The 23,638-nt window shown below is 44.2% G+C and overlaps 1 protein-coding gene across 8 annotated transcripts in view; it reads left to right on the top strand.

Moving 5' to 3' along the window:
* The window catches only part of PHLDB2 (pleckstrin homology like domain family B member 2), a 130,360-nt gene that overhangs the window by 50,708 nt on the left and 56,014 nt on the right, over positions 1-23,638 (top strand). For 5 of the 8 annotated variants that reach the window (XM_065076125.1, XM_065076148.1, XM_065076163.1 and 2 more), the window contains exons 1-3: positions 5,539-5,689; positions 15,199-15,308; positions 18,678-20,020. In XM_065076125.1, coding sequence (XP_064932197.1) covers positions 15,260-15,308; positions 18,678-20,020 — 1,392 coding nt within the window. In that variant the 5' untranslated portion in view covers positions 5,539-5,689; positions 15,199-15,259. Of the gene's footprint in view, positions 1-5,537; positions 5,690-15,198; positions 15,309-18,677; positions 20,021-23,638 lie in introns of those variants that run through there. The other 3 variants (XM_065076142.1, XM_065076134.1, XM_065076145.1) reach the window with 2 other exon arrangements.

The raw sequence follows: 23,638 nt of genomic DNA on the forward strand, positions 1-23,638 counted from the left end.
TGAGAAAAAACCTCTACAACCCTTCTTAATGCACAAATAAAAACTTGTCAGCCAAGGCAGCTTCATGAATCAGTTGTGAAGATATATTTTATCTAAACTTTGTTAGGCGGAGATTTTTCCTTTATGAAAGCCACTACATCAGTTCCAGCCCAAGTGACTCTGGACAGAATGAAGTAAGTTTTGGCAACCATCTATCCTTTTGGTGGAAATGCATTGTTTTACCTCTTTTGACTCTGTATCAATTAAATGAGTTTGACCTGAAGGGGAAGAATATATTTTGCAGGAGGAAGAAACCAAAGGAGTTTATTTCAACACAGAGATCTATCTTTTCACAGATTAACTGTGAAATTAAAGTAGTATCTTGCATTCTTGTGTTCCACACCTTGCTCCCACTGACATTTCTTCTGTAACCTTGAATCTAAAAGCATTTAAGCCATTTGTCCAATTTCCTACTAGAGAAAGTACTATCTCACTGACATAACCCACCACATTGTTCATTGTTCGATATATATATCTGCATCCAGATTTGATAAAGAAGGATAGGGACCAAAGGAGAACAGGAAACTTCCCTGACTTGGCATCAGAGGCAAATCATAAGGCCCCACACTAAGGTGTATATGGGCATTTAGGAATCAGCTTATTGCTTGCTGGCAAAAAAAGAAGAGCAAGTGTAAGATGAAGACACCCTTGCATCTCACCACAGAGAGTACGAAAATGATTAGCTGCCTTAATCTGTGACTATAGTTGTAAACCGGTGTGGCTGTGGCATTTGGACCATGTCTTCTGCCAAACGTTTGCCGACTGACTTAACATCTGTGAAGAGCATGGACTAAGGTTTTACCTGTAGACCTCGTGCTTGCAGTTTTCAAGATGTTTGTTCACAGATTGTATATCAAAAATGTACTTGTATACAGAAAGACTTTAGTAAGACTGTGGCGAGTTTAGCTGCAGTATCAGAGTTGGCTAATTAAGCCACTTAAGCCACCCCCATTCACGGAAGCATGCTGATTCTAGCAAAGGGAAGCAATTAATAAGCTGCAAAGACAGATAGCCATACATGAGCTAATAGGGTAGTGCTCTTGTGATTTGAAGCAGAGTAATACCTGGCCTGTGTTAGCAAAAGTCCTTTTGATTACTAAAATGTTCTATTTAAAGAAGAAATAGCATGATCTTTCACTGCACTAAATGGACTAGTTGCTTAAATAAATATGGTTACCTTTCCAACAAATCTTATCTTGTTTATATCTTTAGGCAATTACGGCTACAACATTGCTGCTACTTAAATGAGTCATTACGAGTTGTACAATTTATCGACAGAGACATTTTTAAAGTAACTGCTTATTACTAACAGAAAACTAACCACCTAAATTAGTTGAGTCCTCACTTTAATGGTGGCTCTGCAATGCAGCCATACTCTGAGCTAGGCAGTCAGCATCGAAGGAAGAGCAGACCTCACACGCATGCTGCAAATCCAGGCAACACCTCACGGGAGTGCAACTAAAACCCACCTACCAGACCTGTCCCTTGAGCTCTGAGTTCAGCTGCAAAAGCAGCCAGCACTTGATGATTCAGAGGAATGCAGAACCTAACCGCTTTCTTGCCTTGCAATTACAACCTAGTTAATTGTGTACAACTGTGCAAAGGAAGAGAGTGAGGAAATTCCTTTCTTGACCCTTCCAGCAATTGACTCGTGCCCTGAAGCATGAGATTTGATTACTCATGTAACTTATTTTCCCAAGGCAGTTTCTTCTTGATAGCTCTTGTGTGACAATTTAAGAAAGTTTTGGACCAAGGCAGAAGGACATTCCACTGGTTGAACTTCAGCTTACATTATTTTATTATTATTTGATATACCTCTCTTCTGTGTGCTACATTAATATACATTTAGGTTTTAACTTGGATGACCAGTGTAACTACTGGGAGGGAGTCTTCCATGGGAATGGTACTGGTGAATGCAGTCATGCTCCAGGTTGCCTTTTTATTGTGTAGAGATTCTCAATGAGTCTTAATAATGAAATTTCTTTCAGTACCTAGAATCCAGTCTGGTACACTGCCTCAAAATGTCTTTGAGGAAGTTACTGCTTGCTTTGAAGTTTCACTAGAAGTTCTGGTTGTGACCACTGTTATTCTTTTCAAGCTATAAACAATTGTGTAGTTTTATTCTGCAATGGCAAGCAACAGCTGTGTTTCTTCACTGAGGCAGTGGTTCAAAATGCTCTGGTGACACGCTGGAAAGCACTGAATCCTTACAACTTCTTTTGTTGCTACATGTTTGTTCAAAAAGAGTGCAAATTAATAATCCATTGGTGTATTGGTGACACCAGTTCAAGAAAGAGAGGCTCAGTCTCAAGCACAGCTTCTCAGATCTCTGTTCCTCTTCTCATCAACCACTCCAATGCAACGACTTGTTGGACCTTTTTCAGAAGGGGAAGAAGTGCAGGGAAGGAAGAAGTTTCACCTGAATTGTTATCTGGTTTTCATGAATAACTGCGTCAGGCCACCAAAGAAGGTCACAAACTATAGACTGGGAACCCAAATGAATAGTTAAGGCAGGAAAGGGAAGAAACCAGACCAGTTTTGCCACCAAAGAAAAGACTGGGTGTAGCTACACCCAGCCATAAACAGGTAGCTTTATCTCAACTGACTTTGTCAGGTTGGGTATTGTCTCTCTTCCTGCAGGCAGCATAAAGCCTGAGCCTCCCAATGGTGGGCCTTGGCTCATTTGACAGAAATGCAGTCATGTCCTCACCTGATGTGGATAAAATATGCCAAGGTGAGGGACCAGGTAGTGCAGCGGTTGTGATTGCATGTGCCTGTTCAGAGGTGACCTCAGTCCTGACGTGGCTGAAGAGATCTCTCCTTCCCTGTTACAGAAGCATGGCGCTGAAGTATTTTTTTTACCATATTCAGTGCTCCCGATTAAACCATACTTTTTGCAAGCATTCCAACATTTGATTTCTACTTATACAAATTACCATGGAAACTAAACTTTTACTTGCATACTTTGCTTGCATACTCAGCTGCTGTCATATGTAGTACACTTGAGGTAGCCATGCAACTGCCATGAAAACAGTTAAAGCCAGTTAGGTGGACTGTTGAACTCATCTACGACTTGTAGCTCTCGTGCAAGTTTCCACCATCTTTTTCCTGACTTTCTTTAATAGTAATGTTGCTGGTTTTGTTCCAACAAGAGTTTTCAGCTCTTTAGTTTTTGGAGTTTCACTTGTTTGCCAATTTTTAAGTATTTTCTACTCATAAAATGTCCAAGACAGTATTTTTTTTGTTTTTAATATCCAGACTCTTGTCTGTTAGACATTCCAGCTTATCAAGATATTTTAGGGCCTCAGCTATGGCTGGTTTTGAGCACCTCTTGTTATTTTAGAAATAAGCTTTATTCCTTATTTTTCTCTCCTTTGCTGTCAAGAAACAGATGACAGTCACTCAGATAAAATTTTCCTAGTGCACAAATATGAGGTACAGACATATTTCTGCCTGATCTAGCTTTGCTGTCACCTCACCTACTATGTAGAAACTAACTAAAGGAACATTTCAGCCAGCGTATCGAAAGTCCTTCAGAGTAACAGTTTAACCACAAGTGCTAAGTTACTCCTTTCATACTATTAGGCATCATTTTCCCTAGGGAGGTTTTTGCAGATTATTACTTACAGTTTTCCCACTTTAAAGGAGTAGGAAGATCACATGAGATGAAGAGAAGGCTGGCTGCTTTTGGCTCTGGCTGTGGCAGGGTTCAAAGTCATTCTCACTTCTTCCAGCTGTGAGCATGTCCTTAACTCTGCATTTGTTACACCTATATGCCTTTATTTTTTTAACTGTGTGCAATCCTTCTTGCTTGTTCAGTGAACAAAACAGAAGAGCCAGGTTCAACATTAGTAGTAAGTGAAGTAATCGAACATTTGTGGGGGCTTCACATAAGAAGAGTGCATCTAGATTCTGGCCTATTAAAGTAATTAGTCTCAAAAGCTTGTATTTTTATCTATTTATGTGTAAGTTAGGACATGAGGCCTTTTTTTTTTTTTTTTTTTTTTTTTTTAATATTCTCCGGTACCGTGACTGTTACTATACAGATTTCAGAATTTAATGAGTTATTACAAAGGTTTTATTGTGGTAAAGTAACGGTTTTAGCCAAATAAAATATCCACGGGAATACACAAGGCAGGAACCTGATCTCAAGGAACCCCATTTCCCTGTGGTGGATGGGAAAAGTCAGTGATAGTGATAGTGGTTTACAACTGCTGAGGTCCGTGTGGGCTTTGAGTCCTCCGTTGGGACCCCTGCACAGCAGGTACATGCTGCAATCCCCAAATTTCCTCTTTGGGAAACAAATGGGGAAAGGTAGAGCAACAAGGCCACACAGCAGGAAACATGATCGCTATGCAGGATACTCTGGCTCGCTGCCCTGAGCACAGTCCTCCAGGCTGGCTCGAATCTTTCACCGCTGGCATTTTCCTTACCAAGCTGACACTATACATGCACTTAGAAAGCAAAGGTTTGTTATAAACACCCTGGGATCCCAGCATCCACTGAACCCAAGGGTGGGATGACACCTCCCCAGAGGCTCTATACACTTTTCATTTTCCTCGGTAACAGCTGGAAGCCTTGATGCCTTTGCCACTGCGCAGCCTCCTGAGCAGGGACCTCTGAAGGGGTCTGGGTTGGTGCCCCCGGCTACTTGCCAAACACAGGGTAGGTGAAGTGCGCTGCTTGGGCAAATACACTTTGCCAAGCTGCTGTTGGTTTGTATGCTTGCTTTGGTTTGAAAACACTGCTAGCGAGGTCTGCCTGGGCTCACTAGCCCACTCTCCAGCTTGGGACAGCAAAATGCTGGTGGGTGCAGCTGCCACCTGTGTGCATCCCTTGCTGATGGGTGGGCCTGGATGGGGGGTCTCTTGGGGGCCGTGTCTGTGTACACACACACATATACATACGTATACACACATACATGCACCTGTGTATTTTTTTTCAGGTAAGACTAAATTGCAGGAAGGCTTCTAGCAGGTGGCAGCAAGTGGGGTGAGCAGCAGGGTACCCAGGTAACTCAGCTGCCCTCCGGAGTCGGGAGGGCAGAGGGCTGCCCTCACTCAAACACGGCTCCCTGGAGATGAGGGGGAGGCAGAGGGCACAGGTAAACGCAACCCCAGCCCCAGGCAAGGAAAACCGTGCCCGCACCCTCCCAGAGCCGCCCTGTTTGCTCAGCTAATCTCACGGCAGGAAATTGCCTGGCGATTCACATTTATGGAGCGTGAAGCGTCCGCGGCGGCCCCTCCGCCGGCTGTCCCCCGGAGCGGCCCCGGCAAGACCCCGCTACCTCCTCGGCAAAGCACCCACCCCGCACTTTAGGTCCCTCCGCGCCGGTTTCCCTCTTTTCCTCCATCTACCTTCTACCCCCCACCCCCATTCCTGCTCCCCTTCGGCTGCCCCGCTCCCGCGACCCCGGCCTGAGGGGAGCGAACCATTCCGCCGGCGGGGGTGCCCCACGCCCCAGCCCCGCCGGGGGGCGGGCGCGCCCCTGCGTGGGGCGGTGCTGGCTGCTGCGCGGGGGGCGGCTCCTGGCAGCGGCGGGGGGAGGCGGGAGGCGACGCTCGCAGCAGCAGCAGCAGCAGCAGCAGCGGCCGGGCGGGCAGGCAGCGGGATGCGCGGCGGGCAGCGGCGGCAGGAGGCAGCGGCGGTGGTGAGTGCGGGGCTGGGGAGTGCGGGGCTGGGGGAAGCGCCGTCCTGCGGGGTGGCTGTAGCGCTCCCGGGCGGCGGTGGCGGCTCCGCTCTCGGCTGCCCGCGGGGATGGGGAGAAGGTCCTTCCCGGGCACGCAGAGCCCGGGCTGACGCTGGCTCAGCTGGTCGCGGTCTTTGGCTACTTTCAGGGGAGTTTGTGTCATCACAACCCTCCCACCCCGCTCGCATTTCTGGTGGGTGACTGCGGCTGGGGTCTCCTCTTGCCGCCCGGCTCGGCGGAGACCCGGCAGCTAAAAGAGACGGAGCTCCCCCCGTGTCCCTTTCGGCGCCGGTCGCGTCTCTCTCTTTGTCCGGGTGTTTATCCTCGGTGCTGGCGGGCGCTGCCCGCGTCCCCGCCGGCGAACAAAGCCGCTGCCCCGGCCGGCGGCGGGGGCGTCCGTGGGCTGAGGAGACAAGGAAGGAACCGCAGGGCTTGGCTTGGCTTCGTTTGGTTTTCCGTCGTCAATCATCTACCTGGTAGTGGGGAAGACGTAGGACAGGGCTCTTTGTCCACGCTTCTTTGTTAGGCTGGTGGCTTTCAAAGCCTCCCGCGGCGGTGCGACGGCTGCTGTGCCCAGCGGAGATGGGTTTCTCCCAGGGTTGGACTGGTGATGGATGCCATCTCGGCAACGCTGGAGTTTAGCAACAAGAATCCGGCGTTACGTCTGATTGGTTTGCGGAAATCAAGGGGTTTGGGCTCGGTCTCCCCTGACAGATTTAGAGCTGGTAAGTCACCCCTCGTATAGCCCTGTCAGCAACCGGAGCCGGGGTGTGTTTTAGTGTCTCCCGGAGCCGCACTCTCGGTGGTAAGTTCAGCTTGGAGATGAGAGCCCTTTTGGAAGGCTACCTGCTGCCCACCAGCAAAAGGAGGAACGGGCTGGAAAGCAACGGTCTCTTCTCCTCCCACCCCAAAGCTGCCTGAGGAATTTCCCCATGTGCAGAAATGTAAATAGACTGGCTGTGCTTACATAAAGGCTCGAGAGATGTGCTTTCTGCTCCTGCCACTGAGTGCTTGTGTGATCTTAAACACATGGCTTTTGTCACCAGTTCCTTTTCCCCAAAATGCTCATCTTGTCAACGTGTCGTCACGTCTGCGTGCCTTGACTCTGCACGTGCCCGAATCCTCTGTGTCTGCATCTCCAGGGCAGCTGGGTGGACGTGTTGCCAGTCAGAACATGGTGAATATTTCATCTCTATGCTGCACATTCGTTCTGTGTCAGAGGAAGAGGGAAACAAGAAAGAGGCAATTTTGCAAGTTCTCACATCTGGTGGACTTCTCAATTGTTTTCTTTCTCTGTATTCTCATAGATGTGGTCCCCAATATAAGATATTAACATGGGAAAAGAAGAGAGATGGGAGGAGGTAAGGCATGGTAGTACCAAATGGAACTGTGAAGGAGGAGGATGGGCTTGGTTTCCGACAGCAGAAGGAAGCGATGTAGGAGAGAAAGGAGATTAAATTATCGGAACATGGAAGAATGCCTCCCTTTGCTGTCAAGGGGAGGGGTAGGCTCAACTAAGAGAGTAACAGAGGAGTTACTTTTAGGGTGGTCAGATAATAACACCTTATAATTTCCAGAGCCAATAGTATATTGTTTTGGTTGGTTTATGCAGTTCCTTTTCCACACTAGAAATTTAATTCCCTTCCATTTTGACAAACTGACTAAAATGACTCTTTTGTGTGTCCATGTTTTTACTGACGGAATGGAAGTCTGCAACCAGCACAGGAAGAGTAGTAATTTTTTCCATTTTTTCCATATCAGTTGCTGTCTGTGCTTATCAGATACAGTTAGCGACTAGATCCTTGAAACTATGCAAAGATACCAGTTGACCATTGTTTGGAAGGAGCAAAGTCCATAATGAAAAATTTGGAGTATTTTGTCCTTTAGATAGGAAGCAGAGGATGGGTGAAGTAAAGATTGGAGATACACATTGAGGCTGGAGTTGGATCAGAAGGGCTAAAGGGTTTTGGATGGGAAAATCTTGTCTATTTTTTCCACTTGAAGATTCAGAGAAAAGATGAAATAATGGAAGTGGGTGGGGGAAAGTGCTGGTGATTGTTTATGAAGGAATTAGTGCTGTGTTCACTACACGTGGTGTGTATTCTCTCAATTTTTATTTGTTAAACAGTTAATTCTGAGGTGTAGTAACTGCCAGTATAGCAAACACTGCTTCTCTTTGAGTTAACTAAACAGGTATAAGACAATACCCTGTTTGGGGTGTTCAGAGCAGATGCTGTTAATTTAGGTTGCATTGGACTGGTGGAACACATCCAAGGTGCCATGGAGATCCAGGAGAAGTTTTCCCCCATAGAAGGTCCTCCAGAGACTGCAATATGGGAATGAACTCTATAGATGTGACCTGGTGTGTTTTTTCGTACTTGAATCTCATGCAGGTGGGGTCAGTTTTTAAGTGAAGCACTTTATTTAACCGCCTTAATTAAATTAAATGGTGCAACTGTAGGTATTGTACCTGTGTTTTTTGCTCGAGGGAGTGCAGTCCTGGGACTTGGTGGTAAACGCTGCCCTGCATTTGTGCAGGCAGGCCCATGGCTTGGTAGCACAACATCCACAGTGGATGCCACTGGAGCTGTCGCTGTCATGATGTGGTTTGCTGAGCAAGTGTGATGAGAAGCATTTAGTCTGAGGGCATGCTCACTGCCCTGAGAGTGCTGGAAAATGAAGAAGCATTACAGAGCTGGAGGGGACATTTGGAAATATGGGGCAAGCATCTCTGGAAGGAGACAAATTGTGGAGAAATGGACGAATGAAATAAGAGAGACAGAAACTGTCAGAATAAGTGGGCACTGGAGGGAACTGATTAAGGAAAGGAAGTGACAGGCACAAAGTGGCGGTGAAAGAAATCAGCACAGAGGAAAGCAGATCATGGGCAGAGGTTGCCTGAGAGAGTGAGAAAATGCAACAGACAGGAAAAAAGTGGTAAGGACATCCAAGAAGGCCAAAAAAAGAAAAAGAGAGTAGATTATGTTTAAAGCTGTTCTGATTAGTTTTTCTAGCTGCTTAGATTTTCTTGGACTTACCTACCTACTGTGTATAGCAAGTTCTCATTGAATTTGTTAGGGGCATCCTAGAGGCAAGTTTATCCTGTCAGTTAGGATGTGAAAGGAGAAACTTTTCTTTAGGGCCTCTCTGCTCCTGTGCAGTGTGAATTTGGATTCACAATAGTTTTTCACTCAAACCCCTTCCTGGAATTTTAAGTGAAGAAAGTCTCTTATTTCCTGGGCTTCAAGACTGATAATTAACTTAGAATTAACAAGATAGCTGGTGTAGAAATAAATGTACATAAATAATTTTGAGTTTTGTTAGGCTGCACAATGAGTTGTAAGCAATCACAATCCACCACTGACCAGCAGAGCTTTCTGTTTGCCATGTCTGTGTGCAGTTTTTAAGTCTCAAGTTCCAAATCTTTTGAGCATGCTCAGATTTTCAGTATGAAAGAAGTTAATGAAATAGTGACAGAATAATACCTGGGAGTGCATCAATACTGGAGTGAGGTGAATCAGTCCCTGGGTCACATAACTGACTCTTAAGCTTAACTACCAGAATGGTACCAAGACACAAAAGATGAGTATGACTTGAGGTTGGATTGTCCTCTGCCAGCCCTGTTTTTCTGCATTAAGAAAGGAGTTCATTGTTTTAACAGAGATCTATTCTAACGCATTTCTGCGTGTTGGTGGATTTTGTTTGGGCAGAAAAGAATCAACTCTCCTTCTTGCCTCAACTGATTTCAGTGAACTAGTCCAGGCGCAACAGTGGTTTGTGTGACTGCAAAGTAAGGAGGAGGCTGTGGTGTCTATTAAAATAAGGTGCTTTGAGTAAGTGGTCTAATTGTTTGCCCTCCAAATGCATAGGAATGATATCAGATTCAGTGAGATGTGTACTTTACTAGTTTCAATTTCAGGTAAGAGTAGCTATTATGGCACAGAAGTTATAAAGCTTCAACATTTCCACTGTCATTTTTATTTGGACACACTCAGTAGTCGGTGTCTCTTATGTCAATGGTTTAAATCCCAATTTGTAGTCACCGAACTATAGTATTTACATGGTAATGAATGTTTTCATTTTTGATGTGCCCTGAAAATTGTCAGTTATTATTATGTGATTAAAGTGATTACGTGGTTTCTGTCTACTGGCAAGAGCAATTGATTTTACAGTGCCTACAACATCAGTCCTTATCAAGGAGAGAATCATACTTGTACAGCAGGACACAATAATTAAATAATTAAATATTTGGGTGCAATTTGTGGAGTAGTTGGTGTAGTTATTCCAGTAAAATAGATGTGGCTTATCAGGGGAATAAAGTTATTTAGGCTGTTTTCTGTTGTTGCATTGCCCTTTTTCTGTACTTTCTCTAATATCCAACATGATAATTTCTCAGAGGAAGAGATAAGCCACAAGAGTGACTTCCTCTGCCGCTCCCTTTTCCACATCGGAAACCTGCAGGATTGCGGGGGAGTGACTTAGTCAAATCTGATTCACAGATATTTGATATTAATTTATTTAGTGTTGGCGAAGGTGCCATGCTGTGAGCTTTGGGAACTGAAACTCCCTGTGCCCGTAACCAGATCTTGCGCTCACTTGCCTCACGGGGACCAATGTGTTTCAGACCTGTATGGTGAAAAGCCAGGGACTGAGCCGATTTCAGGGCTGTGCTGGCAGGCAATTAGCTGTAGCTTGAGTCCTACTGTATTGTGCTGTGGGGGAGGAAGAGGAGGAAATGAAGAAGGATGTTTAAGGCAACCTTTAGATAACAGCCTTGCTAGGTTGCCCAGTTTCTGGCAGAGATGGCCATGCTCTCTTCAGGATGTGTCCATTTGCTATATTATGGGTGCAGAATTTCCACCAAATTATGTGGGTGCCTTTCCATGATGATATTGTTTTGGTTTGACACTAGGCTTTCAGGGGCTGGGGAAAGATGGATTTACACCTGAGTGTTTTTAGAGGTAAACTATCGATCCTGGTGAGTTTTACTCTCCCATCAGTTTGAGCCTATTAGGACTTTTGTTTATAAACAGAGTAAGTCAGGGGAGATAAACAGGCTTGATTTAATCAGGACAAGTACACTGCCCTCAGATTATGCCTGAAAAAGGTAAATCAGCTTTGTAATGGAGCAGTCCTAGGTGTGGTATACTGTGGAAAAGTTACATCTCCAGGCACCAAAGGCATCAGCACTCGTTCACTAAATTTTGTTCAGGGTGGAAAAATTTAGGGGGCTTTCTTGTTTCCAAAACAGCCCGGGTTTTATTGTAAAAGCTGAAACGGGTCCTTATCATTTGGAAACCTTCTGGTTTCAGAACAAATGAAACTCTAATGATGTTGTGCAGACAGTGGCAATGATGAGTTTTTGTCCTTGCCCTCTGTCACGTGAGGTTTCATCTGTGTTCTGTGGGTGTATTATGCTGCTGTAGGAGTTTACAAAGAGGTATCAGAGACAGGAGGTGCTGGGAACCACTGGTGATGTTTTGCGAGAAACTGAAAATGAAGAACCAGTGAAGTACAGAAAAGCCTTAAAGGAGAGATGGCCAAATTTGAGAGCTTTGTTTAAAATGGACTGTTTATTTTCAGTCAGAGGAGCACTTCAGCAGTGCCTGAGGCATTGCAGCTGACTCAGTTGGTAATATAAGGGCAAAGGGGGTGCCACAGCAGACCCTGCCGAAGAGAGGTGACATCACCCTGGGCAGCGGTAAAGAAAGGGGAGAGAAACCATAAGGTGACAAAACATCACCCTAAATGTATGGACTAAGCACTGGGTAGAACTGTACCTGTGGTTTGGTTGGGCTGCGTGCCTGTGCTCCTATGCTGAGGGAAATAAGTTTTTACTGTTAAGCCACCCTGTGTTATAATATCTCAGAACTGGAATCCTTTGTTTGACTCGCCGCCTGAGTCATGAATCACTGTTTCTTCTGGTTGTCAGTGAAACAAAACTTAATTTGGCCTGGGCACTGTAGAGATGAAACATTATTGGTAATGCTGTATACATTCACTTCAGATGACTTTATAAATCCCAGATGAAATCATTTTGCTTCATTCCAGACAAGGCAGAGCGCTGCATGTGCTCTGTAACGAGAGTCAGGCTTGCTGGTTGTTGGATGAGGCCCTGCATAACCCTCATCTGAAAGGACATGGTTTCATGTGAGCAGATAAACTGTTGATTTTGAGCTGTTCATTTACTTAGTTCATGAATTCATCAATTGTTTATTGTTTATGCTCACAACAGAGTTTTAGAAAGTTCTTCCCCCAAAAAAATCCAATTATTGCTAGGTGACGACTTCTCTGATCTCTCATCCTCTAAGAAGAGAGATGTGTAATGAGTTCTCAGACTTGAACTGAAACCATATAAATATTTAACCTTAAAAATACATTCTTCATTTTGTCTGTTAGCGAGCACAAGTATTCACCAAACTGAACTGAAGATAGAATTTTCAATTACTTAGAAACCCTTCCCTTTTAGCTATTATCTCTTTACTGTTTGTCACATTGATTAAGAGGTAACCATCATCTTATGAGATAGAGAGGATGGGTTTTTTTTTTTGTGATCTTTCTAATGATTTTGACCATAAAGCAGCAATAATAGAGATGCAGGAAATCTAATTATATCTTTTATTTTAAAGCAACACTTTATTCTGTCTTTTAATTCCAAGTTGTTCATATTGTAGTTTTCTGTTTGATGATATGATTATACTTTTGTTAGAGAATCATGTGAGATGTTGAAAGTCACTAGTTTTCTGTGTCAACCTGAACATGTCCTGAAAAGTTAAATTTTTTGTTCTTTTCTGGGGAGCTCTGGGCTTGAAGTACAGTATTTTAAATAGCGATTACACAAGCAATATGCCAAGATGGCAACATAGAGGCGGTTTTAACAGGATTTCTGTCCCAGTCCTTCACGTTTCGTAGGCAGGCAAAAAGCAGAGAGCTGGTTCAACAAGTGGGTGAACCGATGTTAGCTCTTGCTGGGTCAGCTGCCTGTCAGACCCAGCCCTACCAGGGGGTCTGCAGGCAGCCCCCCAGCCCCACTCCTGGCAAGGAGAGTGCCTGGGATGCTACGCAGGTTTTGAGTTTGGAGGATGCGAAGCATCTATCACCTCTCTGGGCAACTTGTCCCAGTGTCTCACCGCCCTCATTGTAAAAAATTTGTTCCTTATATCTAGCCTGAATATCTCCTCTTTTAGTTTAAAACCATTAGCCCTTGTCGTGTTTCAACAGGCCCTGCTAAAAGGTGTGTCCCCATCTTTGTTATAAGCGTTCTTTTAAGTACTAAAAGGCCACAATAAGGTCTTCCTGAAGCCTTCTCTTCTCCAGGCTGAACAACCCCAACTCTCTCAGCCTGGCCTCACAGCAGAGCTGTTCCAGCCCTATGATCATTTTGTGGCCTCTTCTGGCCCCTCTCCAACAGGTCCATGTCTCTCCTGTGCTGCAGGCTCCAGAGTTGGACACAGGACTCCAGGTGGGGTCTCACCAGAGCAGAGCAGGAGGGCAGAATCACCTCCCTTGACCTGCTGGCCACGCTCCTTTTGATGCCGCCCAAGATACAGTTGGTCTTCTGGGCTGCAAGCGCACATTGCCGGCTCATGTCCAATCTTTCACCCACCAGTACCCTCAAGTCCTTCTTGGCAGGGCTGCTCTCAAACCCTTCATCCTCCAGCCTGTATTGATGCCAGGGATTGCCCTGACCCAGGTGCAGGACCTTGCACCTTGGCTTTGTTGAACCTCATGAGGTTTGCATGGGCCCACTTCTTGAGCTTGTCCAGGTCCCTCTGGCTGGCATTCTGTCCCTCAGTTGTGTCAACTACACCATTCAGCTTCGAGTCATTCACAAACTTGCTCAGGGTGCACTCAGTCCCACTGTTTACGTCATTGATGAAGGTATAAACAGTACTGGTCTTAATATGCACCCCTGAGGGACATCACTTGTCACCAGTCTCCATCTGGACATTGAGCTGCTGACCTGTACGCTCTGGATGAGACCATCCAACCAATTCCTCATCCACTGAACAGTCCGTGCATCAAATCCATACTTCTCCAATTTAGAGAAGAGCATTATGGGGTACCATGTTAAAGGCCTTATAGAAGCTCAGATAGGTGATATCTGTAGCTCTTCCCTTTTCTGCTGAGATAGTTACTCCACTGTAGAAGGCCACTGAGTTGCTCAGGGAGGACTTGCCCTTGGTGGGGCCATGCTGTCTATCCTGAATCACCTCCCTGTCCTCCATGTGCCTCTTGGAAGAGACTGTCAGGGTGAAGCCCAGCTCTTGCTGGGAGAGGTGCCTGATGGGGTGGAAACTTTCTGTAGGAGAAAGAAATGACCTCTGCAGAGAAACAAAAAGCACTGTAAGGTTGAGACCAGCGCAGGGGGATTCCTGGGGGAGCAGAGGGGAGCGACAGCGCCTGGCCCCCATGGGAGGGCACCTCGCGGGGGGCAGGTGAGAGAGAAGCCAGAGGTCACAGTGAAGGAGCCTCCCTCTGCAGGGATGAGCAGCCGGCTGGCTCCCAGGGCTGTCCCTCCAGGAGAATAAGGTGAAAAAGCATGGCATGGGAAGTCTCTGCAGCCGAGACCTGAAATGTTGCAGCTGTGATGACTGCGGTTAATTAAATAGGTGCCTCGTCTCTAGATGGCCCCAGACATCTGTCTCCATTCTTCATTTGTTTTTCTGCCGCGTTTCTATTTGCTTGTCCAGAGTTAAAGCCCAGAGGACCTACAGATGGTCACCATTAATTCTGTCAACTTGATGCAATTTTTTTAAAGCTTTTTTGTCGACCTTTTAAAAACAGATGTGTGTATTTAAAAAAAAAAAAATCTTTTAATAGAGGAACTTACTTGAGATCTTCTATTTGGATTCTGATTTAATTTTAGCCTTTAGTGGCTGAGATTTAATTTTGGTGTTTCTTTTAAGCCAAGTCTATCTTGTAACCTCTCTCTCTTTTTTTTTTTTTTCTTTTAATAAACTTTAAAGAATCATTTTGCATTCCTAGTCTGGCTTCTTTGGAACCTCAGAAATCATTGTACGCCAAAACATTTTATGTGTTTTGGATCACATACCTGTTTTTGCATAGGTTTCTTTGTGATTGCAGGATGCTGGTGTTGTGTGGGCTGAAAGTGAGCTATGGGCTTTCAAAAATAAAATCTGTAGGAAAGTCCAACCTTGTTAATGATTTCTTAAGGCAGCCACAGGAATGCAGACAAAACTCGGGATCTGTGACTAGTAACTGCCTTCACAGAGTCAGCATCATAGATATAGCCTTTAAACTAATAAAACAACTGCATTCAGTTTTTTTCACAGTCTCCATGTTAAACATGGAGTGCCATTTCCAAACATCTTTTATATATTTCTCTTTAAGTTGTCTCTGGAAATTTGACCATAAGAAAAGCCAATTTTTGTCTATATTATGCACTTGAAAAATGTTCTCAGAATACATTTCTTAACACAACACTTCTTTTGTTACTTTATTTGCAGGTCAAAATTTACCTTGCTAACTTGAATTAGCGTTGTTTTAACCATCGTGTAGAAGACAAATATGATGCCGAACAGAAGTAACCTCTCCTCCTTTCAGAATGTTGGATCAGGTAATGAAATAATAAAAATGAAGTTTGTTTTTAAATGTACTGAGATCTTTCAGAATTTGTTATTGACTTTGGTCCTTTAATTCTCCTGACATATGGATAAGATCAGTGCTCTGTTTTTATTCCATGTCTAACTCTATTTACCAGCCAAAGTAAGGCAGCTGGATACGCTGCAGACAGCCAGCCCTCCCCCATCAGTTTAATGCCTGGCTGGAATAGATATCAGTGACCTCCAGCTAAACAGCTCAGGAAAGGAAGAAAAGGAATGAGGAGGAAAACAAAAAAAAAAAAAAAAAAAAAAAAAAAAAAAAAGAAGAAAAAAATGGGAAAATTTCCTTCTTTATAGCTCCAAGCTGCACATACTTTGCTAAACAGAGGAGCCTTGTGCTGTGTGCCGAAGGTGACCAAGGAAAAGCTGGAGCTGCCCTGGATGCAGGATGGGTTCAGGGCATGGCATATGCCAGAGCTCCTGGCCCCGGTCCCTATCGCTGCACACAAAGGCAATGTCGACCAGGATGTGTAACGCATCCTCGCATAATCATGAAGTTGTATCCCAAACATTACCCTAAAAATAAACAAGACAAACAAGATCTGGTTTGTGGGAAGCAGCTATGGTTAAGCTAAATATGTGCTGTAGTCCAGTTGGGATTTAACTGTATGATTGTGGGCACTGGGGTGCTGGAACTGAAAACGCAGAAGAACCAGCATAAGGTACAGTAGAGAAAAGTTGAATCTGGGTGGCTTCACATAGGTATTGTGACCTTTTCTTACTGGACTTGTTTGCATTTCAAGTACAATGAACCCTTCACTGCTGTGGTGAACAGGTCTGAAAGTTTCCATGAGCTAACTCTGTTTTTGGCAAAAGCATCCAGTCTTCGTAGAATTAAATGTGCCCTACTGGTCTTGCGAGGGAGTAATAAACAATTATTAATGTCCCATTAATGTGTCTGCTAGGTTTTTTGTATGGGAGTCAGTGGAATTTACGCAAAAACATTTGAACTTCAGCTGCATTCAAGTTATGATTTGGACAGTACAATTTTGATATGTTATCAGCTTTCAATTTTAAGAGACATTTGGAAGAGGGAAGGAGAAAGAGAGAGGAGGATGAAAACTGACAAGTATATAAGACATATACCTTGTGCTTTATAGCTGTACTCTTAAATAACTTTTACATCTTGTTCTTCCTTATAACACCACTGGTATGATGAATGTTTTATCTTTTCCAGATGATTTTGTCTTGTCCTGAAAAGAGTTCTGTTGAACGTGGGTCATGTTCCTTCTTTTGTTCATTTGAATTTCGCCATTGCTGTTGATCAAAAGTTGTGAAAACAGCTAAAACACATCAAGTAAAATGTCAAATTATAAGAAACTCCAGTTTCACTGGTCACAGTGATGATGGTCTGATGGAGAGCTCTGTGAAATTACTGTTTCAAAGGCAACTTAGTGGTATCATCATAACAAACATTGAAATTACAGCAAATAAAATCTCAGTCAGCATAAAAATATGAAATACTGTGTAGCAGTAAACCTGAGGCTTGGTTTTGAAGCTGCAAGTTAATGTTTTTGGCTGCTAGCAGAGTTTGTAATTAACACATGCTTAGCCAGGCCTACTAGGCTGGCTAAGAAGGTGTTTGATATTACTTTTTTTTTTCCCCCACCTTAATGCTGACTCCTTTTATCTTCTGCCTATTCAATTACATTATTAATGATGGTTACCTTTGTTCTGGAACTTAGGGGTTTGTTCCTTAAGAATTGAGGAGAATGTGCTGTTACACACGTAGACTTGCCACAGCTGGCATATAGGAAGCCTGTGCACCAGAGGTCTATTGAATAATGCCCCCGACAGTAACGAGTTCTAGGGTTTTTTATCCTGTTAGCAAGGAGGGTCCCAGAAATGAGGACCGACTCAAAGAATGCACTGCCACCTTCCACTAGATACCTGAACCTAGTGATGCTCAATGGAACTGGATCATGTCAGCTCTGATGGGGGGCAGGAATGCAAGTTTTGTGTCTAGGTTTGTATAATTGTCTGAAGTGGTACTTGCAAGGGGCTTAAAGTATTGCCTCCAAGGATTTTAAAGGCACTTTACACATTCAGCTGTTAGGTTTTCCTGCCGAGTGACAAGCTGAGATTAGGTTTCTCATGAGGTGGCTGAAGTCATAGGTGAAATGTGACTGAGCCAAGAGTAAATCCCAGATCTAACCCTTGTTTTCAGGAGCAACACTTGCTGGCACTGCAGAAATTGACACTGAAGAGTGGCTTATTAGTTCGAAGCATGGCCTAGCACATTCAAGGAGCTGCTGTGCATGTTAATGGTGCCATTCCTACATCAGCTGAGGTCTCAGTGCAAGCCTGCTGGGGGTCCTGTTTATCTCCTGCAGTGACTGACGCTGTCAGGAGCTGAAATCCTGTCTCCAGTTGCGGCGAAGCGGGACTCAGCTGCAGGCTGGAGCTGCACACGTCATTCAGCAATAATATCCACTACAGCAGAGGCTTTTTCGGTCAATGTCCTCTTCCAGAATATGAATTATAATTCTGAACAGGCTTTAAGACCTGGAACCTTAAACCCCTGTCAGTATTTATAATGGTCATGTGATTTTTGTTGTTTTGGATGAAGTCATGTGGCCTCGTGTCATAGTTCCTTAAGGCTATCTTTTAACTAAAGTGCTCTTTGCAGATTCAGTTACAACTTTGCATTTTAAGAGCACTGAGCTGAAACACCTTGAAAAATGTGCCTCAGTTTTGTACTTTCCCAAGAAGCTTTGCACGACAGCCCACAGCGTAAGCACAACTGTGATAAACTCTTCCAGAGCTTTGGATTGAGCTTATTGGTATTTTGGGGCTTGGATGCAGTAGCTGCACAGGTTAAAAGAAGAGGTAGTCCAGAACAGCACCTTGTCCTCTGTATCCTGAGCCCAGGGAGGTGTATATTCAGTTCTTTACTCTGTTCTTAGCTTTTCATCTTCTCTCTGCACTTCACTTCCTCAGCTGTAAAATATCAGGACAGCAATGCTGCTTTACTTCATGGACATCCTAGGAGGCTCAGGATTATAAAGGCTGAGCCACAGAGTCCTGCAAGAGATGGGACACTGAAGGACGAGTTTAGCCTCTTTCTGACTCTGTTGTGGATTTGTAGTGTGAATTTGGTGTTGTCCTTATATCCCTGCTTTTTTCCAGTCTACATCTTCTGTGAAAATGGAGATGGGAGGGTTGTACATACCCTCCTTTGCTTAATGTTCTGAGAGACATTTATTATAAGCACAGTAATTATTAGAAAAAGTGTTATTTTCGAGTTAATGTGCAGGCGTGCACATGGAAGAGGCTGCTTACTTATTTAGTGAAATTTTTTTCTTGTTTTCTCTTCCTTACAGATTCCAGTAAGATTATGGCAGAGTATAGCCACACACAAAACCAGATGGAATTACAAAATGCTAGTTTGGGAAAGGGTTCTGTGGCAAATTCCCTTGAAAATGGTCTCCAGGATATTATGGAAAACCTCAACCCGAAGAAATATTCATCAACTCTCAAATTTAAAACAAATGGGGACTATGCTGGCTCTTATTTAACCCTTTCACAACCTCTGCCAGTTAAGCCCCATCCTTCCTCCAGTGTTAAAAGTGCACACTCCATTACCAAAATTCAAGGAGTCAAGCAGTTCCCCTGTGAAAGCCCATATCTTCCAGAAAAAAGTATGTCTGTAAAGCATTTGGGTTCTGTATCGGGCACATCTCCATCCCTCAGCGGATACGGTTTAGGAAGGACAGACTTTGATATTCATGCCAGCAGAGAAAACGAAAAATCCCTTGGACACATGGATAAGTTTCACTACTCAAAGTACAGTCAGAAAAACAAATCATATGACAACGTCTACTTCCCGGGAATGCTGGAGACGAGGAAGATCTCAGGCTCTCTTCTGACCATGTGGAATGGAAGCTCAGGGAATGAGCTGATGCTTTCACCTGCTAGCAATTCAGGGGCAGCCAGCATGCCTTCTAGCCCAAAGCAAGGCAGGAGGATGAATGTTGAGGACAGCCTGGCCCTCCACATGAAACCAGTTAAACACAAGGATGTGGTGATGGAGAACCTGGGTTCACGGCCTAGGAAATACTCTGGTGGATCTCTAAGTCATATGGGAATGTACAGTCGTTCCCTACCCAGACTTTATAAATCAACGGAAAGCCAGCTGGTGCCATTAAGTTTGCCCCCCAGAAGCTCTCTGGGTAATATTAAAAGGAAAAAACTTGGAGAAAAAGATCTACCTCAGAATGCTTTAGATGCTGATAATTACCTGAATTTTTCTTGCAGCTCAGGGGTTTCACCACATGCAAATTCTGTAGGGAATAATCCCTATGTCAGTTCAACTCTTAATGTTCCTGCAAGCCCTCGAATTGCTAAGAAAATGCTTTTAGCACCTTCTTCCCCATATCTTCCTGATGATTTCGATAGACTTGGACTCTCAGGAACAAGTCCCAGTAGTTCTTTCTCCCCCGTGGATTTTGACCGGTCGTTCTCTGCCCGAAGAAACCTTTCTAATAGTTCTGTGGAACTCGATGATCCAGATCTGGAAAGTTACAGACAAACGCCAAACTCACTGCAAACGTCCATGCGAGAGCGGAAGAACAGCATTAGCTCAATTTCGGGAAGAGAAGACCTGATGGACTATCACAGGAGGCAGAGGGAAGAGCGGCTTCGGGAGCAGGAGATGGAACGGCTGGTAATTTTTTCTTTTCCTCTTGGTTTTTCATGCAGTTAGCATGCGGACAATGTCCATCCTGGATATAGCCATCAGGAGGGTACAGCAAAGCACTGTGCTTTGAAATTTATGTGTTGTCTGCTTCAGATGCCTTGTTTATTATTGCAGTCCATGAAGCTAATGCTGAAGTAGTGTGCTGCTGTAACAGCTTTGATAGACAATACCATCCAGCCATCTAAAAAAAAAATGTTGGAACCCATGTAAACTGTTTGGTCATCCTGCGGGCTCTGTTAAAATGTCTAAGTACATAAAAACTCACAAATTGCACTGCAGGAATCCAGCACATTTTGTTTTAGATGATGGTACTGTTTTGTGGTAAGTGGGTAAAAAAAAATGAGTCTCCGCTAGAAGCTGCTTGGAGCTTTGTGTGCTGTGGAGTCAGGTGAACATTGCTGTGGGTTCAACATCCATCACCGGAGTTTTGTCTGCTTGGTTGTATTTTTTCCTTTTGAGTATTTTCATTAAAATACAGGGTTCCTTGCTTCTCCCCCTTCTGAAATGGAGAGTAGGAAAGTGACAGTTTCTCTCTTTGTTTGTAATCAACATAAAGCAGTGCATACTGCTTCAGCTCAGGATTAAACTTGACAGTAAAATGTAATTTATATATTATTAAAACAGCTTTTGGGTAGGAGAAAAATGGTCTTCAGAATACGCAAAGAGTGTTGAAACTCTTCCATATTGAAACTTTCCCTGAGAGTACATTTAGTGTTTCTTTGAGAAAAGTTTTTGCAGTGGCTGCAGAGTCTGTCTCACCCTGTTAACATCCACTCATATCGTACTGATTTTTATTGTCCACATAGAAACCAGGTTCATTAGCTGGACCAGTTTGTATTACTGAATCTTAGATTTGAGACATTAATTTGAAATCTGTGTGCTTTAATTCAAATCTTTATGGATTTGAGCAAAATGGGGATAGGATGCTCTTAAACCTGTCTGGTTTGCCTACAGACAGCGAGCCTGCAGGGGAGTCCACTTCCCAGGCAGGTGAGGGGGGGAAAAGCTGTGGGGAGGTGGGATGCAGGAGCAGCAGCTGCCCACCAGAGACCACCAGCAATGGTCCGGTGCCTGTGCTGTGCCACAGGTCTCACCTGCGAGCACGTTCAGCTGTAGGACTGTAACCCATTCAGGTCCCTCCCTCCCCTTCCACCTACATCCTTGACGCAAGTTGGTGAGGAGCCCGTTACACAGGCAAGAGCCTGCTTTTTCAGAGAATCATTTTGGTTGGAAAAGACTTTGAAGATCGTCAAGTCAAACTATTAACCTGTCACTGCCAAGTCCACCTCTAAACCATGTCCCTGAGAACCTAATCCATGCATCTTTTAAACATCTCCAGGGATGGTGCCTCAGCCACTTCCCTGGGCAGCCTGCTTCAGTGTTTGACAACCCTTTCCCTGAAGAAGTTCTTCCTAATATCCAATCATCCATAATCCTCTCAGCGCTGTACTCAGTAAGGTACACGCTGTTGGTTTGCAATATGTGAAAATGTTCATCTTTACCTGCTTAGAGCCAGGGCTGTAGAGTTGATGTGCAGGTGCGAGGGGGCGGCGGGTCCTGCTCTTCTACTGTCTTGGTGGGTGTCAGGGCCTGTGCCCCCACCCTGCCTTGCCCTTTCTACCCCCAAAAACCTCTGTGCGCTCCCCTTGAGGCTGCAGGGGCTGGGCTCCCCGGGGCAAGGAGGGCCAGCTGTGAGGGGAAATGGCTGGGCGGCTCGGAAAAGGTTCCAGGGCTTTATGCATGCAGAAGTGGGGAGCATTGGCAGAAATGTGTTGTTTCTCTTTTCTTCCTGCTCCTTTCTCCTTGCCTTTCCTCCACTCCCTTTGGAAACTGTCACTCTTCTCCTTGGCCCTGGAGTTCTGAGTGTACAAAGAGGTGTTTGCTTCTTATCAGAGAGTTTTCCAGACAGTAGTGCTGTAAAACCTGAGATAATCAGTCATAAAAGACAACATAGTGGAGTGTATTTGTATTTCAAAGAGAGCAGTGCGGCATGCTTTTTTTTTTTTTTGTATGTGTGTGTTGGAGGATGGAAGGGGTTGTTTCAGTATTCAGTAAAAACTGTTCTGACTTTCTATTTAGATATAATGACTATTTTCCCCCTACCCCACTATTTATTTTCTTGCTGGACAATACTTCCTTCAAGTCCTGATTATTTAAAAAGAGAATTTGCCTACTGTTTTGCCAAGCATGTTAAAGTTTTTTAAAAAATAATGAAGTTTCCTGTGTTGCATATAATTTGAACATGAAGGAACTTCCTCTTGCCTTGTTCATCTTCTGTTCAGGATCCTGCTCAATATTTGTTTTCCCCTTTTGTTAGAGTTATCTAGTGGAAGAGTTGAATATCAGGACAGTGACTCCTTCCAGTGGTTTGAGAGTCTGAAAAATGCCGTAAATAGGTTTTTAGATCTCTGAGAAGAAGGAATATATTAAAAAAAGAAAATGCACATGAGCTCTTTGAACACTAGGGCCTATCCTGTTTTGATTTTGTTTAATTTTTGTCCTCCTGGGTGGATCTCGTCATGAGCCTGTCCAAACAGGGTCTTCATATATCCAGCCTGAGCTTCCAAAGAGCAGTTTAGTCTCACCTTGTGTAAAGTGAGATGGTCAAATGTTAGAGATCCAGGTCTGCTCAGGTCTCCCTTTTTTTTTTTTTTTTTTTGGGAGACGGGGGAAGGTGTGAATAAAACAAAACCCAAGCACTCGTGGATAGCAAAACTGTGTGCTTTGGGTTTTCAGTGCTGATTCAAAGTTCAGATTGAGCAGCTGGTAGGTAATTGCAGGGGAGCACAGTCCCTCTATGCACAAGTGGCAGCGTCTCTGCTCCTGAAGCAAGGTAGGCAGAAGAAAAGTGTAGGACTGCTCAGAGAATTCCATCAGAAACAGAAGCCTCCTTTCTAGAGGATTAGACTGCTCCGTGGCCCAGATAGGAAGTGGGAAGCATCTTTGTTTGCACCAGCACTGCCCCTGTAGCTATCCTGCTGGCACAGAGTGGTTTTAGGGTGTTGTGTTTGATACCTGATATTCACTTCTGGATGTGTTGTGTTTGTTTTGTTTAGGTTTGTTTTTGTTTTAGTAAATATGTGCACATGCTATTTGACCTAGTATCTGCCCTTGGCCTCATCTATTTACTTTCACTTTTTCCTTTTTATTTTCCATATAAATTATTCTATGAGTTTTATCAGTGCTTAGTTTGCTTTTTAAGTGACAAGAGGTTCCTCTGGAAGTTTGCATTTTGAGCTGCTGCTACTGCCAAATGATCTGCTGTCATTGCCTAAGGAAGTAAACAGAGAATTTTAAACATGGTGCAGATAGTGAAAATACACATTGCGGGGATTTTTTTGGAATGATTTAAATGTATGAGTTGTAATTCACTCCCATGCACCAAACAGAAAAGATGTGCACGTGCTTGTGTAGGATTTGTGTAGGATCTCTCTATCCTTTTGGTTTGCCTTTTGTGGCTGGGTTCACCCGCACTAGCTTAAGACTGGTGTTTTGCCAGCCTGTTCCTCTGTGACTTGAGGAGCCGGGGGGAACGAGAGTTCCCATTTTACTGAGTACTGGGAACCGGTGGGTGCTGGGGGATGG

Source organism: Columba livia, chromosome 1, assembly GCF_036013475.1.
Source record: "Columba livia isolate bColLiv1 breed racing homer chromosome 1, bColLiv1.pat.W.v2, whole genome shotgun sequence".
Lineage (NCBI taxonomy): Eukaryota > Metazoa > Chordata > Aves > Columbiformes > Columbidae > Columba > Columba livia.